This window comes from Orcinus orca, chromosome 10, assembly GCF_937001465.1.
Source record: "Orcinus orca chromosome 10, mOrcOrc1.1, whole genome shotgun sequence".
Lineage (NCBI taxonomy): Eukaryota > Metazoa > Chordata > Mammalia > Artiodactyla > Delphinidae > Orcinus > Orcinus orca.
Window position 1 is genome coordinate 14,685,652 of NC_064568.1, and position 24,601 is coordinate 14,710,252.

The 24,601-nt window shown below is 36.2% G+C and overlaps 1 protein-coding gene across 1 annotated transcript in view; it reads right to left on the bottom strand.

Annotated features, from left to right (window-relative positions):
* CNTN6 (contactin 6) overlaps positions 1-23,414 on the bottom strand; it is a 232,805-nt gene extending 209,391 nt beyond the window's left edge. The window contains 1 exon segment of the mRNA XM_049715559.1: positions 23,291-23,414. Coding sequence (XP_049571516.1) covers positions 23,291-23,296 — 6 coding nt within the window. The 5' untranslated portion in view covers positions 23,297-23,414.
* Positions 23,415-24,601: the final 1,187 nt, after the last annotated feature.

A 24,601-nucleotide genomic window follows, 5' to 3' on the forward strand; every position in this document is an offset into this window, starting at 1 on the left:
GTATGTCCTTCTCCAAAGCCCATGTTGTTAGATGTTAAGAACACGGCAGTGTACCTGAGGAAGGACTAAGGTAAGGAGAAAAGCATTGGAAAAGTCCTAGGGTATGTAAGTTTTGACACTGTTTGATTCTCTGTGTTCCTTGAGCTAAGACTTGGATAACACAAGTAATACAGAAAGGAAATATTTTGAGTTTTATAAAAATGTTTTAAGTTTCACTTTGGTTATTATGATCTGTGCTAAGATCTCAATTTGTATCTTCCTGGGATATCAAATTCTTGAAATCAAAGGGCTCTAGAGACCAAGTGCTTCCACTCCCAAAGAAGTTTGCGATTTAAATAGACATTCTGGGTTTTAGAGGCAGTTTTGCTACTTTTGATATTTCTGGTGTTAAGACTGCTTTACCCTTTTTTTGTCTATATAATGGAGAGAATATCCATTCCTTTCTACCTCATAATTTTTTAATGATTAATTGTGATAGTAAAATTAAAGAACTTCGAACAGTATATGTGAATATTACAAGTACTTTTTCTACTAAAACTTACAATGACTATAACCTATGTCATATATGTAACCCAAGAGTTCTAAGAAAATACACCAAAGAGTTAAGTATTTGATTGTTTATCAAAGTCAAAATCCTTGGTGGTGTTTGGAAATTTAGAATGGTCAAGGTTTATCAAATAAAGTGGAAAGGTTGGGTCAATTGTCTGATTAGTTCAGTGGGGAAAATGCCTCAGCTTCTCAAGTCATCTATTTAACTAGCAAAACTTCTTAAATCTATTAATATTTTATTTCAAAAATAATACAAACCCACTTAAAAATTTAGAAAATTACAAACAGGAAATAAAATTCACTGAAATCCTACTACTCAGAATTACTTTTCCAATTCAGCTCTGAAACTTGACCATACAGTTTCTTTATATTATTTTTAGCCTCTTGTTAAATATGGTCAATGCTAAAGAAATATGAATAATTCTCATCATTATCTGCAGCATCCCTGAAGAGCTAAATATCCAGTCAAAATCTGGATCATCACATAAGCACTGAGGATTAATGCTGGACGTGGACAGAATACAGTGAGTTGAGAGTGTGATTTCTAAATTCAATCTATGCTAAAATATAACTTCTTTTATTTATCTGCCATGTTTCCTTGAGCAAGTCATTTAGCTTCTACAATTTTGATTTCCTCATCTCCAGAATGGGAATAATAATACATACCTTATTGTATGGGTTATAGGTAAAGAACTAATAGGATATTTGGCATCTTACAAATGCTCAATACAAATACCGTTTACAAATATTATTATTAGTGTGTCCTTGCAGAAGTGAGTGTTTGTGAGACTTGAGCTCAATTTGACCAGCACAAAGCATCCTTAAAGAAGAAAAGTAGGGAAAAAAGTTCTAAGAGGTTTACTGGGGTCTTGAAGAGGCTTCAATATGAAGTTAAGAAGAATCTACTTGGTTCTGCAGCAAAGGGACAGCACGTGAGGTCTGATCAGAGCAGATGGACTATTGGAACTCTATTTCAAAATGGAAAACATGAAACTATTGTGAAACATCTCTTATTGGCATACGAGGAGCAGGGTGTGGTTGACAGTGAAGACAGGGTGTTTGCAGAGACTCCTGCAGCAGCCAAGGTGAGAGGTAAAGAGAATGGAAAACAGAGTAATAAGAGTGGAAACGGGGGAACCAATGACCTCATCTCATTAGAGTAGCAGCATGTTTCAGTGCAACACTAGAGTATGAGTACCTGTTTGTGTTCAGTTCCTTCATGCCACAGATAATCATGGGCGAGCATGTACCTCTGCCCTTTCAATAACCTTAGGAGGAATCATGAGCAGTAAAGAAGATGATGTGTGAAAATATCCTATATTCTGCATAGCACTGTTTATGTTGCCATTAAAAAGTGACATCCCTGTAACCCAATTACAGCTTGATACCCTCCCACACTATTTTGCATTTTTCTTTCTTTGGGTGAAAGCACTAAAAATCATGGTCAAATCAACAGTAAGGCAACCCAGAGGCACAGTGATTTAAAATACTCTCAGCCCTTTGTTCCTGAGTGTGAAACAGCATGCTCTCTCATTCTAAAGCATGGAACTTGGGGAAATAGGGCCAAGGCTGGCTTCTGCGATAGGGAAAGGTTTAAAAGAGGTTAGGGCAGTTAAGTAGGGACTGCTACCTGAGAACTAAGTGGTATGGGAGCTTCTATACAAAGAAGCTGAGATAAAAATATCAGTACTCTGAGTATTATGCTTTCATACTATTTGCAAAGGATTTATTCACTATACCAGTCACACTGTACATGGAAAATTTAAGTTCCCTGAGAACCTCAACACTCATCAGACATCACAGGGGAAACCACGTTATAGTGATTTGGATATTGTTCCCCCATCAAGCATGACAAATTTGAACTGTATTAGTCCGGGGTTCAGTCAGGAAAGCAAACTCACTATGAATAATAGAGTATAGGGAATTTATTTCAGGATGAAGATCTTGTACAATTATAAGAGAAACTGGAGTACTAAGGGTCCAAAAGTGGAAGCTGAAGGATCGCAGTAATGTTATCAACAAGCCCTCTTGGGCACTGGAGCAGGTGGATAAGTCAGACCTTACAAGTGGATCTGGAAGGGTTGCAAGTCCAGCTGCCAGAGTGGACATGAGGAGACCTTGGTATAGACTGTCATCTCTGAAACTGGGAGTGGGCCTGGGGTCACTGTTGGTCATCAGTGCCAGCAGTTGGGACAAAAGCTGGTTATGAGGAAGGAGACAGGGACACACTCTTCAGCTTATCAACATCTCTCTCTCACCGCAGTAACTTACATGTGGCTTTCAGAGAAACTTGTCGTTTCCACCTTCCGAATTTCACTCAATTTCCTTTTTAATCAACTCCAACCCAGAACCATACAGGGAAAGGAAATTTGGGAAATTTAGTTTTAGCTAAGCCAAGTTTGTTGGTCCTTCTTATCTCTGGATTCAGATTTCCCCTGATCATCACTCAGTTTTCTAATGAAAATAAGCAAGAATTCAACGACTATATATTGGCAAAATGTTTACCTTCTTAACACATCAGCTGCTAAACATGTGTTTCACGCTATCTCTTTACATTAATAGTTTGTCTGGAGTGTCTGAGTGTCTCACTGAATTAACCAATTTGACCACACTGACAGACAGGCAGGCTAATCAATGAGCTTTCAAAGCTGGAACTTGGGTATAGCACAACCTTAGCCATGGAATTGTAGCATTCAACAACTTGACAACAACAGTAGAGTTTAAAAACCATTACCCATCTGTGACTAAATTCCATCAGTGATGCTCTTGAAAATAATTTTAAAATAAAAATCAGAAAATGTTTGATGAAAGAACAGCACAGAGCAATTCACTCTATAGCATAAGATGGATAAATACAATTCAGAGATGTGTTCCCAAGTGCCTTTTAGCTAAAAGAAGTGATGCTGTCGTTGTTTGATATGTCAAAAAATAGTAAAATTGTGTAATACTTTTCATCTTAAAATCATTGAATATCAGGGCTGGAAAGGTCTGCTGGTACAGAGATTATAAACTCTAATATTTTCAAGGGCCAAATCAGAAATAAGCTGAGAGGCTAGTCCCCAGGCATAGATTATTGTCCCTGGTCTCATTTTTCTTCAGCATCTCATTTCTTTTCTGTTCCTACACCCTCATTTGGAGTGATTTTGATGTAGTAAAAATATAGGCAATGGGCAGGTGCAAAGGGGCAGAATGTCCAGCCAGGAAGTAAACAGAAAAACCTGGCAGTTGAATAGAAGATGATTTTTCTGGAACCAGTTCTCTGAACAGCCCATCGGCATCATCAATCCTCACATGCTTTGGACTCTGGAAATGTGTTCTCAAACACAAAGCATGATCCAGCTTCCACAAATATTTTATCACACAACAACAAATCATTTGGCAAATTGTCAACTTCTACTTAAGAGAGACTCTGAGTCTGGGTAAGCAAGATAAGTGTATCGCCATGAATTTAGGTATACTAAATTATACCCGTGGCCTTCGATTCAGTTTAGCATTGCTACATAAAGAGTACAAAGTAAAAGGACAATTGACAGTTACTAAGAGATGCTGTGACCACCCAGTAGATTTTGATAATTTGCTCCCAGAAAACACTCTTCCTTCAATTATTGGTGATTTTGAATAAGACTTCTGTGTAGAGGATGAGCGGTTGCACCTCTCCCCTTTCCAGCTGTACTATTGTGGCTCTGTAAAGCTCTAATCACAAATGTAGCACTTCTGTGTTCTTTGATATAAGTGCTTTCTATTAATTTCCATGCATGCAAATACAGGTAAACCACACAAACTAAAATAAACAAAGCTTCCTGCTCTTTTTTGAAATAAATTGACATTGTTTCCAGGCTCAGGGTTGAAAACTGGTTATAAAGGTGGTCAGAGCATTCAGGGAGAGTTTGTTCTTTATTCAAATGTTGATTGAATTCTGTATATACCAGATTTCTTCGTTGTGAGTTTCTGGCAAAGTGAGCAGACAACACCTATTGTTAGCTGCAAGTTTTAGGAAATGCAAGTTTGATTTTTTTTAATTACAGGGAGGGAAAGAAACTCTCTTCATCTGTTTTTCTTGTAACCTAATAGGTATATTTTCAGATTGAGTTTTTTTTAACAGAGTCAAAATCTATTATCTTTGTTCCTGAAATTAGCACTAATTCTGTAGAGTAAACAAAATATCAAAATCTAAATTAATGCTAAAAGAAACAAAAACAATTATAATATCAACTCTCTCCCTCTCTGTAGAAAGTTGATATTTAATATATTGATTTATATATATATATATATATATGTTCTGGATATATTATATATATTCCTAAGGTCACCATGATCTGGGTCTCTAATAAATCTATAAACATGATATACTTCCACTAATAAAAAGGTTAAAAATTTTATAATGGTTAAATGAAGCAGCACACTAGCAGATGTTTAACAACCACCTCTCTGAAAAAAAGTTTGTGTACACATATATATGTGTTTGTATACCTATATATGTGTGCACATGTATGTATATATATGTTTATTATCAATAATATTAATACAATGAATGTTAGCAATTTAAATATAATAATAAAATGTACAATACTCTTTGTTATAAATTCCATAAAGTCAATTTATTCTCACAGAAGGCTTCTGTTAAGTTTTACTGAATGCATATACTCCTAGCTAATCACTTGTTTCAATTCAACAATGACTTGACAGTTGGAGTTGTGTTCCAATCCACTAAGTCTATTCCAGGTTATTGTCATTAAATCTGATATGTTATATAATCTTAAACAATTTCTCACCCTTTTACAAATTATTTCATTACTGAAAACTCTTTCAGCATCAGCACTCAATCAAGCCCTGATTTGTAGCATTTGCCACTTTCTATGGTATAAATACTCCTGTGGCTGATTTCAAGCTAACATGACATCACCATGAATGAGGATTTGGGAAGAGAGATACAGTAGTTCTTCATGATACAGTATTTCCACCATACAGGTACTATACATATAAACCACTTGAAGACCATAAATAATAATAAAATGTAGTAAAGCAATTAGGAAGTAGTGAGTTTTCAATATTTATTACTTTTTAATATAATTATTTTACTTTTAAGATGACATAATTTAACTTTGAATAATGGCTGTGTTTAATAACTTGCTTACAAAATTCCTGAAAGTAGCACTCAGCTCTCAAGAGCTGCCACAAGTCACTTTCTGCACATCCCTGGCTAAATAAGTTATTAATATACATATATGATATAGATGTTTTGTATTACATATAATTTACATATAAAGTGTAAACCTAATCTATGTGATTAGAAGTCAGATAGTGGTTATCCTTTTCTCAGTTGTGATTGGTGGGTCTTCTAGGATGACAGCCTAGGTCTGCATCCTGACTTGAGTACTGGTTACATTAGGTGGGTTCAATTTGTGAAAATTCATTGAGCTGATATTCATACTCAATCTCAATAACCAAACTGAGCATGATTAAATCTGAATTGCTAAGGGTGGGACTTTGGCATAGTATTCTGAAAGGTCCTTACGTGATTCCGGTGTGAAGTTTGAGAACCAGAATTTTTCCACATAGTTTAAGTGATCTGTCAACTCATAGTAGTTTAAAATATACTAATGTGTTCACTTAAAAAAAAGAAAAAGGTTATATAAAAGATAATAGAGTTGCAAAAAAATCATATAATTAGGAGGTATTTTGAACAAAATGTAGCTCCCTATCATGACTTAGGAGGCCCTGGGTAGTTTAGCCTCTCTCTCTCTCTCTCTCTCTCTCTCTCTCTCTCTGTCCAGCCTTCTAGTTTTCTCTGATTCGAATTCAGTGAAGCCACATAAGCCAAACAAAGTGAAACCAGCAGAGAAAATATCCAGACAACCTGCAGAATCACAACAAAAAAAATAGTGAATTGTTGTTTTAAAGCACTAATTTTGGGGTAGGTGTATAGACAGCTATAGGCAACTGATACATATACCTACAGTTTTAAACAATATCTGTAGGATTGCAAAGGTGTTCTTAAGGTTTGCATATATTTTAATGAAAGGAGGTACATTAAATCTATTTTTTTCCCAATTTTACCTGCTTTTGCATTAACAATGGTTTTAAAAATGTGACTGCATTTCTACTTCCAATTCCTCTTTTATTCTGGTGAGTTGAGGAGAATTTCTGTAAATACAGATAGTTTTCTCTTTCCCTGTCAACCTCTCCACTTAGGACACATCCTTTCTTATATTTAAAATACATAGTCTCCAAACTGAGGTGGTTTGCACCTACAGAGTGTACAAAATGAACCATTGATGGTGAGGGAAGAAAATGTTAGGCATTCTATACCTGTCTATTTTATCTAATACTTTCCTTAACTTTGATTTTTGTGTGTTTTATAATATAAATTTAGATTTGTTGGGTTTATGTGTTTATAACTACTACTTTATTTTCTGGTCATAGAATTTTGGTGACTATCTCTTTAAATCATATTATAGTTTGAACAGAAGCTAGCTTCTTTACACAATGAACACCAACCTGAAAAAGCCAACTGTTACATAAATTTGAATTTATGTTGAGAAGCAAAGTCTTGAATAAATACTGAACAAATTTTTCATCTGAGTATTGGATTCTTTTCATAAACTCTGCTATTTTCTAGTCCTATGGTCCTTGATGAGTCTTGTACCTCTGAATTTCAGTTTCTCCAGCTATAGAAGAAAGAATAATACTTCCTCTGCCTACTTTTAAGCATAGATGAAACACTGCATGTAAAACACTTTATAAACTATAAAACACTAGGTAAAAGATATAACTAATCAAATATCAAAGGTTAGTCTTTCTTTTCCCTTTAGAACTGGACATTCCATGATTATTAACTTATTTTTAACAAGAGCAAAATTTTATATATATATATATATATATATCTCAGAATGAGTATATATTTGAGAAAAATGACATCTTTTAAGCAAAGTGTGTGGAAATGATAAAATTCCTCTTAAGAGTTAAGGAGAAAGGGAAATTATTGGTTCCTTGGAGGATTATTCAGAGTGGAGGTCACATTTGAACTTGGCTGAGAAAGGTTGGATTTGCCTTCAGTTGGGGGGAAATCGATCTGAAGAAAGACAATGCAAGTGGAGACAATCATATGAGGAGAGACTTGGGAATAAAAAAAAAAAAACTGCAGAGATCGTACTAGTAGTACAGTCTGACTTAAATGAAGGATACATGAAGGAGAGTAAGGGAAGACATGGCTCATGACACAGGTGGAATTGAATTAACTGGAGAACTTTCAATATTTGTTGAAGGAAATTGCATTTAAATGCTTGATTAGACAGTTTGAACTTCATAGGAAATGGGATCTGTGAAGGTCTTGACACAGAGTAATGACAAAATCAGCTGGGCTTTGTGATTTGTCTGCACAAGAGTCTGTGTCAATAAGCTATGTCTTGGAAAGGATGTAGAGGATGTCTTGAAATAGGGAGAAGTCTTAGGAGACCACTATAAAAGTCTTGGGCAGAGTAATGGGGGGTTTGCTTGACTGATGACCCTCAAACTGGAAAAGGAATGAACAAATGTATCCTGAGGTAAAATACAGCACAAAGGTTTTAAACGTTTATATTATTTATGATACAATATCAATGGGCATCTGCTACACAATAATATTAAAATAGCATTGGCTGTGTGTTCAATATGCTACTTCCTGAACAAACAACACTAACATTATGCCTGAGTAGGTCAAGTGCGTCTGAGCAAACTGTATTAGCTTTACAAATTAGGGGTAGCTTTATGTGTTCATTGTATATCATGATTTGTTTTAAAAGCAAAAAAGTACCTATCTGAGACCAAATTATGTGTTGTGATTAAAACACTTATGCCTAAGAGTGGATTCTAATAATATCCAATAAAATTCTAAAAGTGTTTGGGAATATTGGATTCCACCTAAGTAGTCATAGGGGCTTACTTTGAGACGTCAGTCATTTATTCACTTATTTCAAAATATTTATTGATTGCTTACTCTGCGTCAGGCAGTGTTCTAGGCATGAAAGATGCAGTCATATATACGACTGGAAATAGTTTTATCTACGTAGAGCTTATATTCCACAAGATGTAGAAAGAAAATGGACAAGTAATAAATAAGCTAATTTCAGACAGTAAAAAGTGCACTGAAGACAGTAAAATAAGATTGATGAGAGTAGGGCCAGTGAGGGGACTAGGTGCTGACTTCCTCCACAGTGTTCTAAGGGAAGGTCGTTCTATGGAGGTGATTGATCTGAGGTGGGTGTAATGGAAAGAGAAGATTTGGAGAAAGATTTGGAGAACAGTGTTTTGGGCAACTGAAGAGCAACTGCAGAGACCCTAAGCAACAATTTTGAAATTTCTGGGAGCCTAAGAAAGAATAATGGCTCTAATATAATGGAAAAAGGGGAGTTTAGTATAAGTTGAGATGGAAGGGGTTGACAAAAGTCAGATTGTCTAGTGTCATGGTAAGAAGTTTGATTTTAAATCTCAGGAGAGATTTAAGTGGAAAAAAAAAAAAACTATCAATCCCCCATGTTATTTTCAATTTGTGGAATAACTATTTATGGTACCCCTAAAATTAAAAAAATTACCTGATGTTATCTCTTCCATAGAATCCTTGACCCTTTTCTTCAAAGACTTCAGGTTAAAAACGCAATTCCTCACATTCCTTTCTACTAAGGGGTCTACATTCCCTATACAATATCTTGTCTACATAACAGTCATTTCCTTCCAATGCGGAAAAAACATTTTTTTTTCTACATTTTGTTATCATTCTTAAAAAGCAATTTCATTTAGGGTTTAAGAATCAATTATTTTTGCAGGAGCTTCAGGATGGCTGAAGACTAAGAGGCACAGATCACCTTCCTCCCCACAAATACATCAGAAATACATCTACATGTGGAACAACTCCTACAGAACACCTACTGAATGCTGGCAGAAGACCTCAGACCTCCCAAAAGGCAAGAAACTCCCCATGTACCTCGGTAGGGAAAAAGAAAAAAGGAAAAACAGAGAGAGACAAAGAATAGGGACGGGACCTGCACCAGTGGGAGGGAGCTGTGAAGGAGGAAAGGTTTCCACACACTAGGAAGCCCCTTCACGGGTGGAGACTGCGGGTGGCGGAGGGGGGGGAGCTTCAGAGCCACGGAGGAGAGCGCAGCAACAGGGGTGCAGAGGGCAAAGCGGAGAGATTCCTGCACGGAGGATTGGGGCCAACCAGCACTCACCAGCCCGAGTGGCTTGTCTGCTCACCCGCTGGGACGGGCAGGGGCTGGGAACTGAGGCTTTGGCTTTGGAGGTCGGATCCCAGGGAGAGGACTGGGGTTGGCTGCGTGAACACAGCCTGAAGGGAGCTGGTGCGCCACAGCTGGCCGGGAGGGAGTTTGGGAAAAAGTCTGGACCGGACACTTTTTCTTGCCTCTTTGTTTCCTGGTGCGTGAGGAGAGGTGATTCAGAGCGCTGCTTAAAGGAGCTCCAGAGACGGGTGCGAGCCACGGCTATCAGCACAGACACCAGAGACGGGCATGAGACGCTAAGGCTGCTGCTGCCACCACCAAGAAGCCTGTGTGCGCGCACAGGTCACTATCCACACCTCCCCTCCCGGGAGCCTGTGCAGCCCGCGACGGCCAGGGTCTCGTGATCCAGGGACAACTTCCCCGGGAGAACGCACCGCGCGCCTCAGGCTGGTGCAACGTCATGCTGGCCTCTGCCGCCGCAGGCTTACCCCGCACTCTGTACCCCTCCCTCCCCCCAGCCTGAGTGAGCGAGAGCCCTCGAATCAGCTGCTCCTTTAACCCCATCCTGTTCGAGCAAAGAACAGATGCCCTCAGGCAACCTACACGCAGAGGTGGGGCCAAATCCAAAGCTGAACCCCAGGAGCTGTGTGAACAAAGAATAAAAGGGAAATCTCTCCCAGCAGCCTCAGGAGCAGCGGGTTAAATCTCCACAATCAACTTGATGTACCGTGCATCTGTGGGATACCTGAATAGACACCAAATCATCCCAAATTGAGGACGTGGACTTTGGGAGCAACGATATTTTTTTTTTTTCATTTTTTTTGCTTTTTGTGAGTGTGTATGTGTATGCTTCTTGTGTGATTTTGTAGGTATAGCTTTGCTTTTACCATTTGTCCTAGGGGTCTCTCTGTCTGGTTTTTGGGTTTTTTTGTATAGTTTTTAGCACCTTTTATCATTGGTGGATTAGTTTTTTGGTATGGTTGCTATCTTCTTCTTTTTTTTAATTAAATTTTTTAAAATTACTTTTTATTTTAATAACTTTATTTTATTTTACTTTATTTTATGTTATTTTATTTTATCTTCTTTTATTTTTTTCTTTTTTTATTCCCTCCCTTTTATTCTAAGCCATCTGGATGACAGGCTTTTGGTGCTCCAGCCAGGCATCAGGGCTGTGCCTCTCAGGTGGGAGAGCCAAGTTCAGGAAACTGGTCCACAAGAGACCTCCCAGCTCCACGAAATATTAAACGGCGAAAATCTCCCAGAGATCTCCATCTCAACGCCAAGACCCAGCTCCACTCAACGACCAGCAAGCTACACTCTTGGACACCCTATGCAAAACAACTAGCAAGACAGGAACACAACCCCTTCCATTAGCAGAGAGGCTGCCTAAAATCATAATAAGGCCACAGACATCCCAAAACACACCACCAGACGTGGACCTGCCCACCAGAAAGACAAGATCCAGCCTCATCCACCAGAACACAGGCACTAGTCCCCTCCACCAGGAAGCCTACACAACCCACTGAACCAACTTTAGCCACTGGGGACAGACACCAAAACCAACGGAAACTACGAACCTGCAGCCTGCGAAAAGGAGACCCCAAACACAGTAAGTTATGCAAAATGAGAAGACAGAGAAACAGCAGATGAAGAAGCAAGGAAAAACCCACCAGACCTAACAAATGAAGAGGAAATAGGCAGTCTACCTGAAAAAGAATTCAGAATAGTGATATTAAAAATGATCCAAAATCTTGGAAATAGAATGGAGAAAATACAAGAAACGTTTAACAAGGACCTAGGAGAACTAAAGAGCAAACAAACAGTGATGAAAACAAAATAAATGAAATTTAAAATTCTCTAGAAGGGATCAATAGCAGATTAACTGAGCCAGAAGAATGGGTAAGTGACCCGGAAGATAAAATAGTGGAAATAACTACTGCAGAGCAGAATAAAGAAAGAAGAATGAAAAGAATTGAGGACAGTCTCAGAGACCTCTGGGACAACATTAAATGCACCAACATTTGAATTATCGGGGTTCCAGAAAAAGAACAGAAAAAGAAAGGGACTGAGAAAATATTTGAAGAGATTATAGTTGAAAACTTCCCTAATACGGGAAAGGAAATAGTTGCTCAACTCCAGGAAGCACAAAGAGTCCCATACAGGATAAATCCAAGGAGAAACATGCCAAGACACATATTAATCAAACTATCAAAAATTAAATACAAAGAAAAAATATTAAAAGCAGCAAGGGAAAAACAACAAATAACAGACAAGGGAATCCCCATAAGGTTAATAGCTGATCTCTTAGCAGAAACTCTGCAAGCCAGAAGGGAGTGGCAGGACATATTTAAAGTGATGAAGGAGAAAAACCTACAACCAAGATTACATTACCCAGCAAGGATCTCGTTCAGATTCGACAGGAAAATTTAAATCTTTAAGACAACCAAAAGCTAAGAGAATTCAGCACCACCAAACCAGCTTTACAACAAATGCTAAAGGAACTTCTCTAGGCAGGAAACACAAGAGAAGGAAAAGACCTACAATAACAAACCCAAAACAATTAAGAAAATGGTAATAGGAACATACATATCAATAATTACCATAAATGTAGCTGGATTAAATGCTTCAACCAAAGACATAGACTGGCTGAATGGATACAGCAACAAGACCCGTATATATGCTGTCCACAAGAGACCCACTTCAGACCTAGGGACACATAGAGACTGAAAGTGAGGGGATTGAAAAAGATATTCCATGCAAATGGAAATCAAAAGAAATCTGGAGTAGCAATTCTCATAGCAGACAAAATAGATTTTAAAACAAAGACTATTACAAGAGACAAAGAAGGACACTACATAATGATGAAGGGATCAATCCAAGAAGAAGATATAGCGATTGTAAATATTTATGCACCCAACATAGGAGCTACTCAATACATAAGACAAATACTAACAGCCATAAAAGGGGAAATCGACAGTAACACAATCATACATAGTAGGGGACTTTAACACCCCACTTTCATCAATGGACAGATTATCCAACATGAAAATAAATTAGGAAGCACAAGCTTTAAATGATACATTAAACAAGATGGACTTAATTGATATTTATAGGACATTCCATCGAAAAACAACAGAATACACTTTCTTCTAAAGTGCTCATGGAACATTCTCCAGGATAGACCATATCTTGGGTCACAAATCAAGTCTTGGTAAATTTAAGAAAATTGAAATCGTATAAAGTATCTTTTGCGACCACAAGGCTATGAGACTAGATATAAATTACAGGAAAAAAATCTGTAAAAAATACAAACACATGGAGGCTAAATAATACCCTACTTAATAACCAAGAGATCACTGAAGAAATCAAAGAGGAATTTATAAAATACCTATAAACAAATGACAATAAGAACATGATGACCCAAAACCTATGGGATGCACCAAAAGCAGTTCTAAGAGTGAAGGTTTTAGCAATAAACCTTAAGAAACAAGAAACATCTCAAATAAACAACCTAACCTTGCACCTGAAGCAATTAGAGAAAGAGGAACAAAAAACCCCCAAAGTTAGCATAAGGAAAGAAATCATAAAGATCAGATCAGAAATAAATGAAAAAGAAATGAAGGAAACGATAGCAAAGATCAATAAAACTAATAGCTGGTTCTTTGAGAAGATAAACAAAATTGATAAACCATTAGCCAGACTCATCAAGAATAAAAGGGAGAAGACTCAAATCAATAGAATTAGAAATGAAAAAGCAGAAGTAACAACTGACACTGCAGAAATACAAAGGATCATGAGAGATTACTACAAGCAACTATATGCCAATAAAATGGACAACCTGGAAGAAATGGACAAATTCTTAGAAATGCACAGCCTTCTGAGACTGAACCACGAAGAAATAGAAAATATGAGGAGACCAATCAGAAGCACTGAAATTGAAACTGTGATTTAAAATCTTCCAAAAAAGAAAAGCCCAGGACCAGATGGCTTCACAGGCAAATTCTAACATTTAGAGGAGGGCTAACACCCTTCTCAAACTCTTCCAAAATGTAGCAGAGGGAGGAACACTCCCAAACTCATTCTACGAGGCCACCATCACCCTGATACCAAAACCAGACAAAGATGTAACAAAGAAAGAAAACTACAGGCCAATATACTGATGAACGTAGATGCAAAAATCCTCAACAATATACTAGCAAACAGAATCCAACAGCACATTAAAAGGATCATACAGTATGATCAAGTGGGGTTCATCCCAGGAATGCAAGGATTCTTCAATATATGCAAATCAATCAATGTGATACACCATATTAACAAATTGAAGGATAAAAACCATATGATCATCTCAATAGATGCAGAGAAAGCTTTTGACAAAATTCAACACCCATTTATGATAAAAACCCACCAGAAAGTACACATAGAGGGAACTTTCCTCAACCTAATAAAGGCCATATATGACAAACCCACAGCCAACATCGTCCTTAATTGTGAAATACTGAAACCATTTCCACTAAGATCAGGAACAAGATAAGGTTATCCACTCTCACCACTATTATTCAACATAGTCTTAGAATGTTTAGCCACAGCAGTCAGAGAAGAAAAATAAATAAAAGGAATCCAAATCGGAAAAGAAGAAGTAAAGCTGTCACTGTTTGCAGATGACATGATACTATACAAAGAGAATCCTAAAGATGCAACCAGAAAACTACTAGAGCTAATCAATGAATTTGGTAAAGTTGTAGGATACAAAAGTAATGCACAGAAGCCTCTTGCATTCCTGTACACTAATGATGAAAAATCTGAAAGTGAAATTAAGAAAACACTCCCATTTACCATTGCAACAAAAAGAATAAAATATCTAGGAATAAACCCACCTAAGGAGACAAAAGACCTGTATGCAGAAAATTATAAGACACTGATGAAAGAAATTAAAGATGATACAAATAAATGGAGAGATATACCATGTTCTTGGATTGGAAGAATCAACATAGTGAAAATGACTCTACCACCCCAGGCAATCTACAGATTCAATGCAATCCCTATCAAGCTACCACTGACATTTTTCACAGAACTAGAACAAAAAATTTCATAATTTGTATGGAAACACAAAAGACCCCGAATAGTCAAAGCATTCTTTTTTTTTTTTATTAAAAGGGCTTCAGATGCTTGGCTTATTTATTTATTTATTTATTTATGGCTGTGTTGGGTCTTCATTTCTGTACAAGGGCTTTCTCTAGTTGTGGCAAGCAGGGGCCTCTCACTATCATGGCCTCTGTTGTTGCAGAGCACAGGCTCCAGACATGCAGGCTCAGTAGTTTGGCTCACAGGCCTAGTTGCTCCGCGGCACGTGGGATCTTCCCAGACCAGGGCTTTAACCCGTGTCCCCTTCATTAGCAGGCAGATTCTCAACCACTGTGCCACCAGGGAAGCCCCAAAGCATTTTTGAGAAAGAAAAACGGACCTGGAGGAATCAGGTTCCCTGACTTCAGAGTATACTCCAAAGCTACAGTAATCAAGACAGTATGGTACTGGCAGAAAAACAGCAATATAGATCAATGGAACAGGATAGAAAGCCCCGAGATAAACTCACGCACATACGGCCAGCTTATCTTTGATAAAGGAGGCAAGAATCTATAGTGGATAAAAGACAGCCTCTTCAATAAGTGGTGCTGGAAGAACTGGACAGCTACATGTAAAAGAATGAAATTAGAATACTCCCTAACACCATACACAAAAATAAACTCAAAATGGATTAAAGAGCTAAATGTAAGGCCAGACACTATCAAACTCTTAGAAGAAAACATAGGCAGAACACTCTATGACATAAATCACAGCAAGATCCTTTTTGACCCACCTCCTAGAGAAATGGAAATAAAAACAAAAATAAACAAATGGGACCTAATGAAACTTAAAAGCTTTTGCACAGCAATGGAAACCATAAACAAGACAAAAAGACAACCCTCAGAGTGGGAGAAAATATTTGCAAATGAAGCAACCAACAAAGGATTAATCTCCAAAATATAGAAGCAGCTCACGCAGATCAATATCAAAAGGCAAACAACCCAATCCAAAAATGGGCAGAAGTGCTAAATAGACATTTCTCCAAAGAAGATATACAGATTGCCAACAAACATATGAAATAATGTCAACATCATTAATCATTAGAGAAATGCAAATCAAAACTACAATGAGATATCCTCTCACACCGGTCACAATGGCCGTCATCAAAAAATCTACAACAATAAGTGCTGGAGAGGGTGTGGGGAAAAGGGAACCCTCTTGCACTGTTAGTGGGAATGGTACAGCCACTATAGAGAACAGTATGGAGGTTCCTTAAAAAACTAAAAATAGCTCTACCATCCGACCCAGCAATCCCACTACTGGGCATATACCCTGAGAAAACCGTAATTCTAAAAGAGTCATGTACCAAAATGTTCATTGCAGCTCTATTTACAATAGCCAGCACATTGAAGCAACCTAAGTGTCCATCAACAGATGAATGGATAAGGAAGCTGTGGCACATATATACAATGGAATATTACTCAGCCATAAAAAGAAACAAAAATGAGTTATTTGTAGTGAGGTGGATGGACCTAAAGTCTGTCATACAGAGTGAAGTAAGTCAGAAATAGAAAAACAAATACTGTACGCTAACACATATATATGGAACCAAAAAAAAAAAAAAAAGAAAGGAAAAAAAAAGGTTGTGAAGAACCTAGCGGCAAGACGGGAATAAAGACGCAGACCTACTAGAGAATGGACTTGAGGATACGGGGAGGGGGAAGGAAATACTGGGAGAAAGTGAGAGAGTGGCATGGACATATATACACTACCAAACGTAAAATAGATAGCTAGTGAGAAGCAGCCGAATAGCTCAGGGAGATCAGCTCGGTGCTTTGAGACCACCTAGAGGGGTGGGATAAGGAGGGTGGGAGGGAAGGAGATGCCAGAGGGAAGAGATATGGGGATATATGTATATGTATAACTGTTTCACTTTGTTATAAAGCAGAAACTAACACACCATTGCAAAGCAATTATACTGCAATAAAGGTGTTTAAAAACATTTTTTTAAAGAATCAATTACTTTTGAAAAAGATTTGATTATCATACAGCTACCTTTATTAGTAGGCATTGCATAAAAATGGATTTTCAGCATTTTTTAATTGGACCGTCTCCAGTAGAAATTGCAAAGACGTCACTTGACTTAAGAATATAGCCTGGTGTTCCATTCCTAAAGGCGCTATTATGCTAACAATAAATCTGAACAAGACTGTAGGCAGAGTGTGGGTTGTGATGTACTCAATATTTATCACACTCTGACCCAAAGGAATATCCATTATGTGCTTCTGGGATCCTTAAGTAAAGCAGGTTTATTACACCTGCCAATTTTCATGGATTTGCTGTGTGAAACATCGTCTTCTTTGAAGAAATCTTGGTCACAGTACATATTTCCATTCTTGTGGCTTTCTTTGTCAGCTAGTTCAATTACTCTGGTTCTCAGTTCAATAGAAACTATGTTTGAAATAGAGTAAAATTCAAGCAGTCATACATACTTTTCAATGTTCCCTTATCACAGACCCCTGATTGTGAGTATTTAGAAGAAGGTACATTTTGTCCAGATTCACGTTAAGGCTACTCCATTTGTAAAATGGCATGCTCTGCAAAAACACTGACAAAACAGTTCTTTTTTTTTTCTTCATTGGTATAATCCCTAGAAACAAATTGATTCAAGTTTTAAGAATCATTTACTCTGGAGTAGTTTTGAAAATAATATAACTACATTTATCAGTAGATATTACATAAAAATAGTGGCAGGAACAACATCTTATAATTTTAGTCTCAGTTTTTTCCTCAAGAGTAATTAATACAGTGAGAGAAAGTGGCTCATTAGGCCCTGATGACATAATACAATAGTTACATGCCTACAGGAGGCCTTTAATCCTGCTTTGCCAATAAATGTGACTAGCTTCCTGTTCACGTCCTTGAATTATTCAGTTTCTCTCTGGAAAAACTGAGTCTCATACTGCATAAGCAGTACTTCTTCAGGACTAACCAAAGAGATGTTCAGTCGTAGTTTTACAAGATATGGACAAAAGTGTTTGGCCATAGGAAAAGAAATACAGATGGCACACAAATGAGCCACATATATTTATGAACCAAATGTGTTGTTTAAAAAACTACCATTTAAGCTGTAATATTTTCTTAAAGTAACAAAGTTAAAAGAGAATTTATTAGGCAGAAATTCTTAAGATGATATTATTAAATCCCTTATAACTAGTGATGTTTGCTATTTCCTATTAGGTTTGAGTCTAAAATACCAGCCATTTGACGTTCATTGACCCAACTCTTAAGGACAGCAGAGTTTTTATGAGGTTCTGGGTTTAAACTTGTGCCATCTCTAAGCCTGGATAACTCATAACATATATAGCACAAGATTTAGCTGATTATTACTTTTACCTTACTAATCAAGTATTTAGTATTTAAAAAAATATCAAATTTTTAAAGATTTGGACTTAAATTGTGAAATCTGTCTATAATTTATCAAATATTATATGAAAATCATAGTGAGATGAAAGACTTAAATGAATAATAACATATAGTACATTCTGAGCCTTTTTTTCACCATTGGAAAATTTAACACTTAACCACATCGGTAAACCTTGGGTTTCCTACGCATGTGACATTCTAACATCAACAAAATCTGATCCTACATGATTTTTTTAGCTTCTGCTATACCCTACAGATTTGTTCCAGCCACTTCATTTACTATTTATTTAAGCATAAAATATTTTTTCGTGAAAACTTCTCGTACTTCATGAAAACTTTCTTGGCTACAAGAAAAGAAAACAGAGTTGTCGGTTTTCCTCCATTGATCAATGTGGTCTCCAATTACCCCATTAATGTTATGTTTTTTCCAACCCTGAGACATAGATGGTTCAGTAATTTGGGGGCTGAAAATCAACCTTCTGAGTCTATATTAAGCCTCTTGATGCTTTTTATCCTTCCAGGAAATATTGTGCCTTTTCTCCATTCCTTTATTTTCTCTATTCCTCATTCCCAGCAGGGAGTAGATATCTATCTCAAGTGGAATTCTATTTCTAATCTAACTCCTTCACTAATGTTCACTAACGTACGTTAAAAACAATTTTTAACCTGTATTAGACAAGATTCTTTCCATCACAAGGGACAGAATTTCAATGGAAATTAGCCTAAAATAGGAAAAGGGCACCTTATTGGTTTATATTGCTTAAAGTTCAAAAGATAAAGTTAAGAAATTGTGCCTTTCTTCCCTTGGATTGTTCTGCCTCTGTGTGAATTTCATTTCCAGGCCAACTCTTCCTTCATAGCAGTCCTTGGTACATCTTTATACTAACTAGAACAGCACAGATGCAATGTCTTTCTGTCATTTTAATTTAGCAAAAGCCCAGGGATTTGTTTGGATATAATATATCCTGAACCAAATAGTATGGTGAGGGAGGATGGAATATGCCAATTGGCTGATCATGAGGTTATACCAATCTCATTCAAACTACAGAGACTGATAGGAAAGATTGGTTTCCCAATAAAAATCAAATATTCTTTATCAGAGGAAGCAGAAATGGATTGAGGGTTGACAAAAACACCAGATGTCCTCGTAGAACATTTCCATGTTATATGCTCCCTACTATGTTTTTCAAATAGCAAGTTGTACTTTCTCTATTGTAATTGTTGAATTACTTGCTTGTTTCCATTTTTAGGCTGAAGAGGACAGGGACCATAGCCCTCTTATTGGTGAAGGTCAATATCTAGCTCAGTGCCCGGCACATCTAAGGTACTAAAACTATCTGTTGAATTGAATGGAATTGCTTTATTTAATTAATTTGATAAATATCTACAAACCATATGCTAGGCAATGGAGAAACAGCAGAGAATAAAACAGATGGAAATCTCTGCTCTCCTGAAATTTACTTTCAAATAGCACATAGTTCGAAACTTTCAAATGTTACTAGCGTTTCATCTCTAAAATTCTATGATAATAACATAACATAGGGGCAGTCGTACAGGGATACACCGGAACAATTATTCCTCAGAGGAAATTATATGACTAAACCTTTTCTACTTGATGATAATCCAAATAGGACCAATGCATTGGATCTAATTCATTCATTCGTTCATTCAACAAGTATTTACGGAATCCCTACCAAGTGCCAGGAAGATAGAGTCCCAGCTCTCCTGGAACTTAAAGGTTAGCGAGGAAAAAACACGTTGCGTTAGTTTCCTATGGCTTCTCTAAAAATTACAACTTGGTGGCTTAGAACAACACGCATTTATTTTCTCACAGTTCTGGCAGTCCCAAGTCCAAAATGGGTTTCACAGGGTGGAAACCAACGTATCCACAGGGCCATACTCCCTCCAAAAGAGAAAACATCTGTTTCCTTGCCTTTTCCAGCTTCTAGAGCTTCATTTCTCTCATTTCTTGGCTTATGGTCCCTTCCTATGTACTTAAGGCCAGCAGCATAGCATCTTCAAATCTCTCTCTCCTCTTTTATCACATTGCCTTCTGCTCTGTGACAAATCACCCTTTGCCACCTTCTTACAAGGGCGTTTGTGATTTCCCACTCAGTTATTCCAGGATAAACTATCCATCTCAATATCTTTAACTTAGTCACATCTGCAAAATCCATTTTGCTACTTAATGTAAAAGTCACAAGATCCAGACATTAGGTCCTAGATATCCTTGGGGGCAGTTATTTAGCCTACCACACACATTAATGAAATAATTAAAAAGTATATAATTAGTGGGCTTCCCTGGTGGTGCAGTGGTTGAGAGTCCGCCTGCCGATGCAGGGAACACGGGTTCGTGCCCCGGTCCGGGAGGATCCCACATGCCGCGGAGCGGCTGGGCCCGTGAGCCATGGCTGCTGGGCCTGCGTGTCCGGAGCCTGTGCTCCACAACGGGAGAGGCCACAGCAGTTAGAGGCCCGCGTACCGCAAAAAAAAAAAAAAAAAAAAAAAAAAAAAAAAAAAGTATATAATTAGCAATCATGTTTCTTAATTAAATGGTTTTCTCATAATATTTTAAAAATATTAAAATAGAACAATAGAACTTTTAAATACCCATAACTTCAAAAATGTTTCAGAACCATAAAGTGTGTCTGGGTAGATTATGGTTCATGGTAAAAGCCTAAAGGCCAATGTTCATAGTAAAGGAGTTAGATGAAGTAAAGTTAATTTTTTTAAAAAAAAGAAGAACAGGAGAAGAGATTGGGGGCAAAATTTTAAATTTTAATTTAGAGTGTGGAGAGATTTAAAATGTTAACATTTTGAAAAGACTGTAACCGTAAAAATAAGAAGGAAAAAGCACATAATTACGAAAGATTTGCTGGCCTTTCAGAATGAATCAAAGGCAAGTTTTAGAAAAGCAAAGAAGATATTACATATACACATAGAAAGAGTAGTATATCATTAGAGAATCTAATTTTCTAAACTAGCATAGTATCTGCAAGTAGGGAGACACACCATGAAATCTCTAAAAAAACCAAGCAGATTTAAAGCAATACTCCCTTGTGTATATCATTATCAGCATCCTTACCTCTGGGGCAATGTTTAGCTCAGATTATCTTATTTAAATAGCTATGGCTTACAAAAAAAGATCCAATCTGTTCTTTCTCAAGAAAATTGTACACCAAGGATATATGATTATTTTTCCCTTTAGGATAAAGCAAAAAGACATGTTGAATCACATACGGTTTCAATAAATAAAAGTTAACAGAAGAACTGGAGGATTTTTCAGATCTGATATGTGCTCTGAAAATGATAATTTATTTTCTGTACCATAAAAGTTCTTCTAGAGATACTGTGTTGATTCAATATAGATATTTAAAGGTCAAAATGTTAATGTTAAATTTTGACAGGAAGCTGAAACTTGAGGGTAGAAATATAATTTTTATTCACATATGTACAATTTGGGGGCACCTTGATGCAGCTTTTTTTTTCATCTATTACAAAAAAAATATTGTTATTTAACTCTGATTCTTTGTTACAGAGAGTTAGAAGTGACATGAATCAAAATAATGTTATAACTTTGAATAAACATGATATGGCTGTAGCACTTCTAGCCACTAGATTCTCTAGTAGTAAAAATACTTTTATTTAAATGGTTTTCTGATTCTAATAGTTGTTTTCTGCATATTTTAGCCTTCTCATAGCTTTTAAGATTAGAAATCTTTCCACTTCTTAGAATTGTCATTAAATATTTGTCTCTTACAATTACTGTGTTTCTGGCTTGTAAGTTACTATGATTGTTCCTGTGTTTCTCCCAATATATTAGGGCTTTGTCATGAACATTGGAAACTTCAATAGTATCCACTACCACAGTTGATGGGAAGCAGTGTGTTGTAATAGAAGAGCTGCTCTGGCAATCAAATGACCCGGACAATATCCATGCTCTGTGGCAACTCACATAGGTAAGCTTGAAAATTCAGAACAGAATTCTGTGTTCTTAATAGACTATGGTTGATTATGTACAAATACAGCTACTAGTATCCCCTTTACTGTTTCCATGCCCCTTTACAGTGCAACTTTGTGGCTTTTCTATCAAGAGATGCAGGATATTTTCATATCTCTTGAATCTGGACTGATTATGTGACTTGGAATTGTTAAAAGAATGCAGCAGAAATGACATTGTGTTAGTTAACAAGCCTTGACATTAAAAAAACTTGCATACTTCTGATTTCTCTTGGAACTCTGAGCAGGCACTATGTGAAGGAGGCCAGACTCACAAAGGATGAAAGAACCTTTGGCCCAGGGCAGAGACAGCCCAGTGGTCTCAGCTGAGAATATCCTAGACTAGCCAGATCCCAGATGACCCAGTAGCTAACCACAGATGTAAAGTACTCAGGCAAAATCAAAAGAATAGCTCAGTTGATCCCATTTAAAATTGCCAACCTACAGACTTAACTAAATACATGGTAATTTGTTATTTTAATCCATTCAGATGTGGGATGGTTTATTACACGGCAAAAGCTAACTGATACACAGACTTAATATATTTTAGTTGAGTGAAAGGATATATCATTGAAATGCAAAGAAAAATATTTCTAAAGTTATTCTACTTCTGATGTGAAATTCTATATTACTTTTTCTTCTATACCAATATAGCTTTTTTTTTATCCATACCAAATTCTAAATTTGAGGGGAAATATACATTTCTATTTTAATTTTTAAAGACCACTCTAAAGGAAATAAAAAAGAAATATTCTTCATTGTTTATTGATAAGAAAATTACTTAATCACATTTTTTACTATAAAAATTTCATGTGACAATTTATAATTGAAATAATCTTAGTTCTGTTTAAAAATGGTACTTGATTTATTTTTTAAGGATTAAACTCTCTATATTAGCCATAGAGATTACCTTCAAAGTTTTATCATTTTAGTCATTTAAATAACATAAGTATTTTGTATTTGAAAATTGCTTCCCCTGCAGAAAAAAATAAAATGCCAATAGATTATCAAACAAAACTCATAATAATAGAACACTTTACCTGCATAAGTATTTATGAGTGTCAGCAGAATTACCAATTTCCAAAGCAACCTCATTTCCACTTTCTGAGGTCAAAATTTCTCCCATACAATCAGCCGGAAGGAAAATGTCTATCTTCCAGTCTGAAAGAAAAAAAAAAAAAGTCATGAAATGACAGATATACAAACATGCATATTGTAAAGTATGTATGAATTGTTGCATATTCATTCAAGTTGATATTAAAATATTAACCTAAATAAAGCAACCTAAAGGTCTACTTTATATATATATGTGTAGTTTGTAAATTTCCATAATTTCAGCTCATATTTCCATAATTTCAATTCATACCTTAGAAATACATGTCATTTGCTGTAGTAGTTTATGGGCTGGAGTACAATTCAATTGAATGTATTCTATGTGGATTAAAACTTTCATGAGTATAATTTTAAATTCAGTTCTTTTTGAAATGTTAGAGAGGTTTAAAAACATGTTAAATCAACTCCCACAATTCTGTTGGTGACTTTTATTTTTGATTTTACACCATTAGGAAAAAGGTAAAATATTACTCTATCTTATATATATTAACAGTGATTTTATACATTTCATGGATTTTTAAGTGTTTTTTTTTAATCAGTATTATTCTCAATATATTGAGAATATATTCATTGGGAAACATTATTTTCCTATTGTTACTAGAACTAAAATTAATATTGTGGTATAAAATTTCTGCTGGAACTCAATTTCTGGAAGTATTATCTTTCAAGTGTGAGACATACATTTCCTTTGTGATCACATCACAATTTTCTCTAATTTATTTTGACATTTAAGCTTTCCAGTGATAAATGAAATCAAGATAAAGTGTTTGTTCAGCCTTTACTCCAAAAGTGAAATCTAGTAAGCAGCTCGTAAAGCTTATAATCTCAAAAAAGTATAGAATAAACTCACGTAGGTCACATTTGATAAAATTATTTTATATCAAATGATAGGACCCTTTGGAAACTTTTAACTTAGTGTAAATATATTGTCTTGCAACTTCAAATATCTCTTGGAAGCATGTGGATTTTAAGTGTAAGTCTAGTAAAAAGAAGTTTTTTTGATCATTTCCTGATATATTTTTAAATTGTAAAAATCTTTAATTTCTTTCTGTTAATAGTTACTTCAACTTAAACCCCAGGGACCATATTCAACTTTAAGTCTTTATAAAATCCAAGTTAAATGCTTTCAAATTTAATCTAGGAATAAAAATCAAAAAGAAAATAAACAATATTCAGGTCAATATGCTATGCTGATTTGACAGTGTCCTACCAGAAATTCTGTCATATCTTACATCATC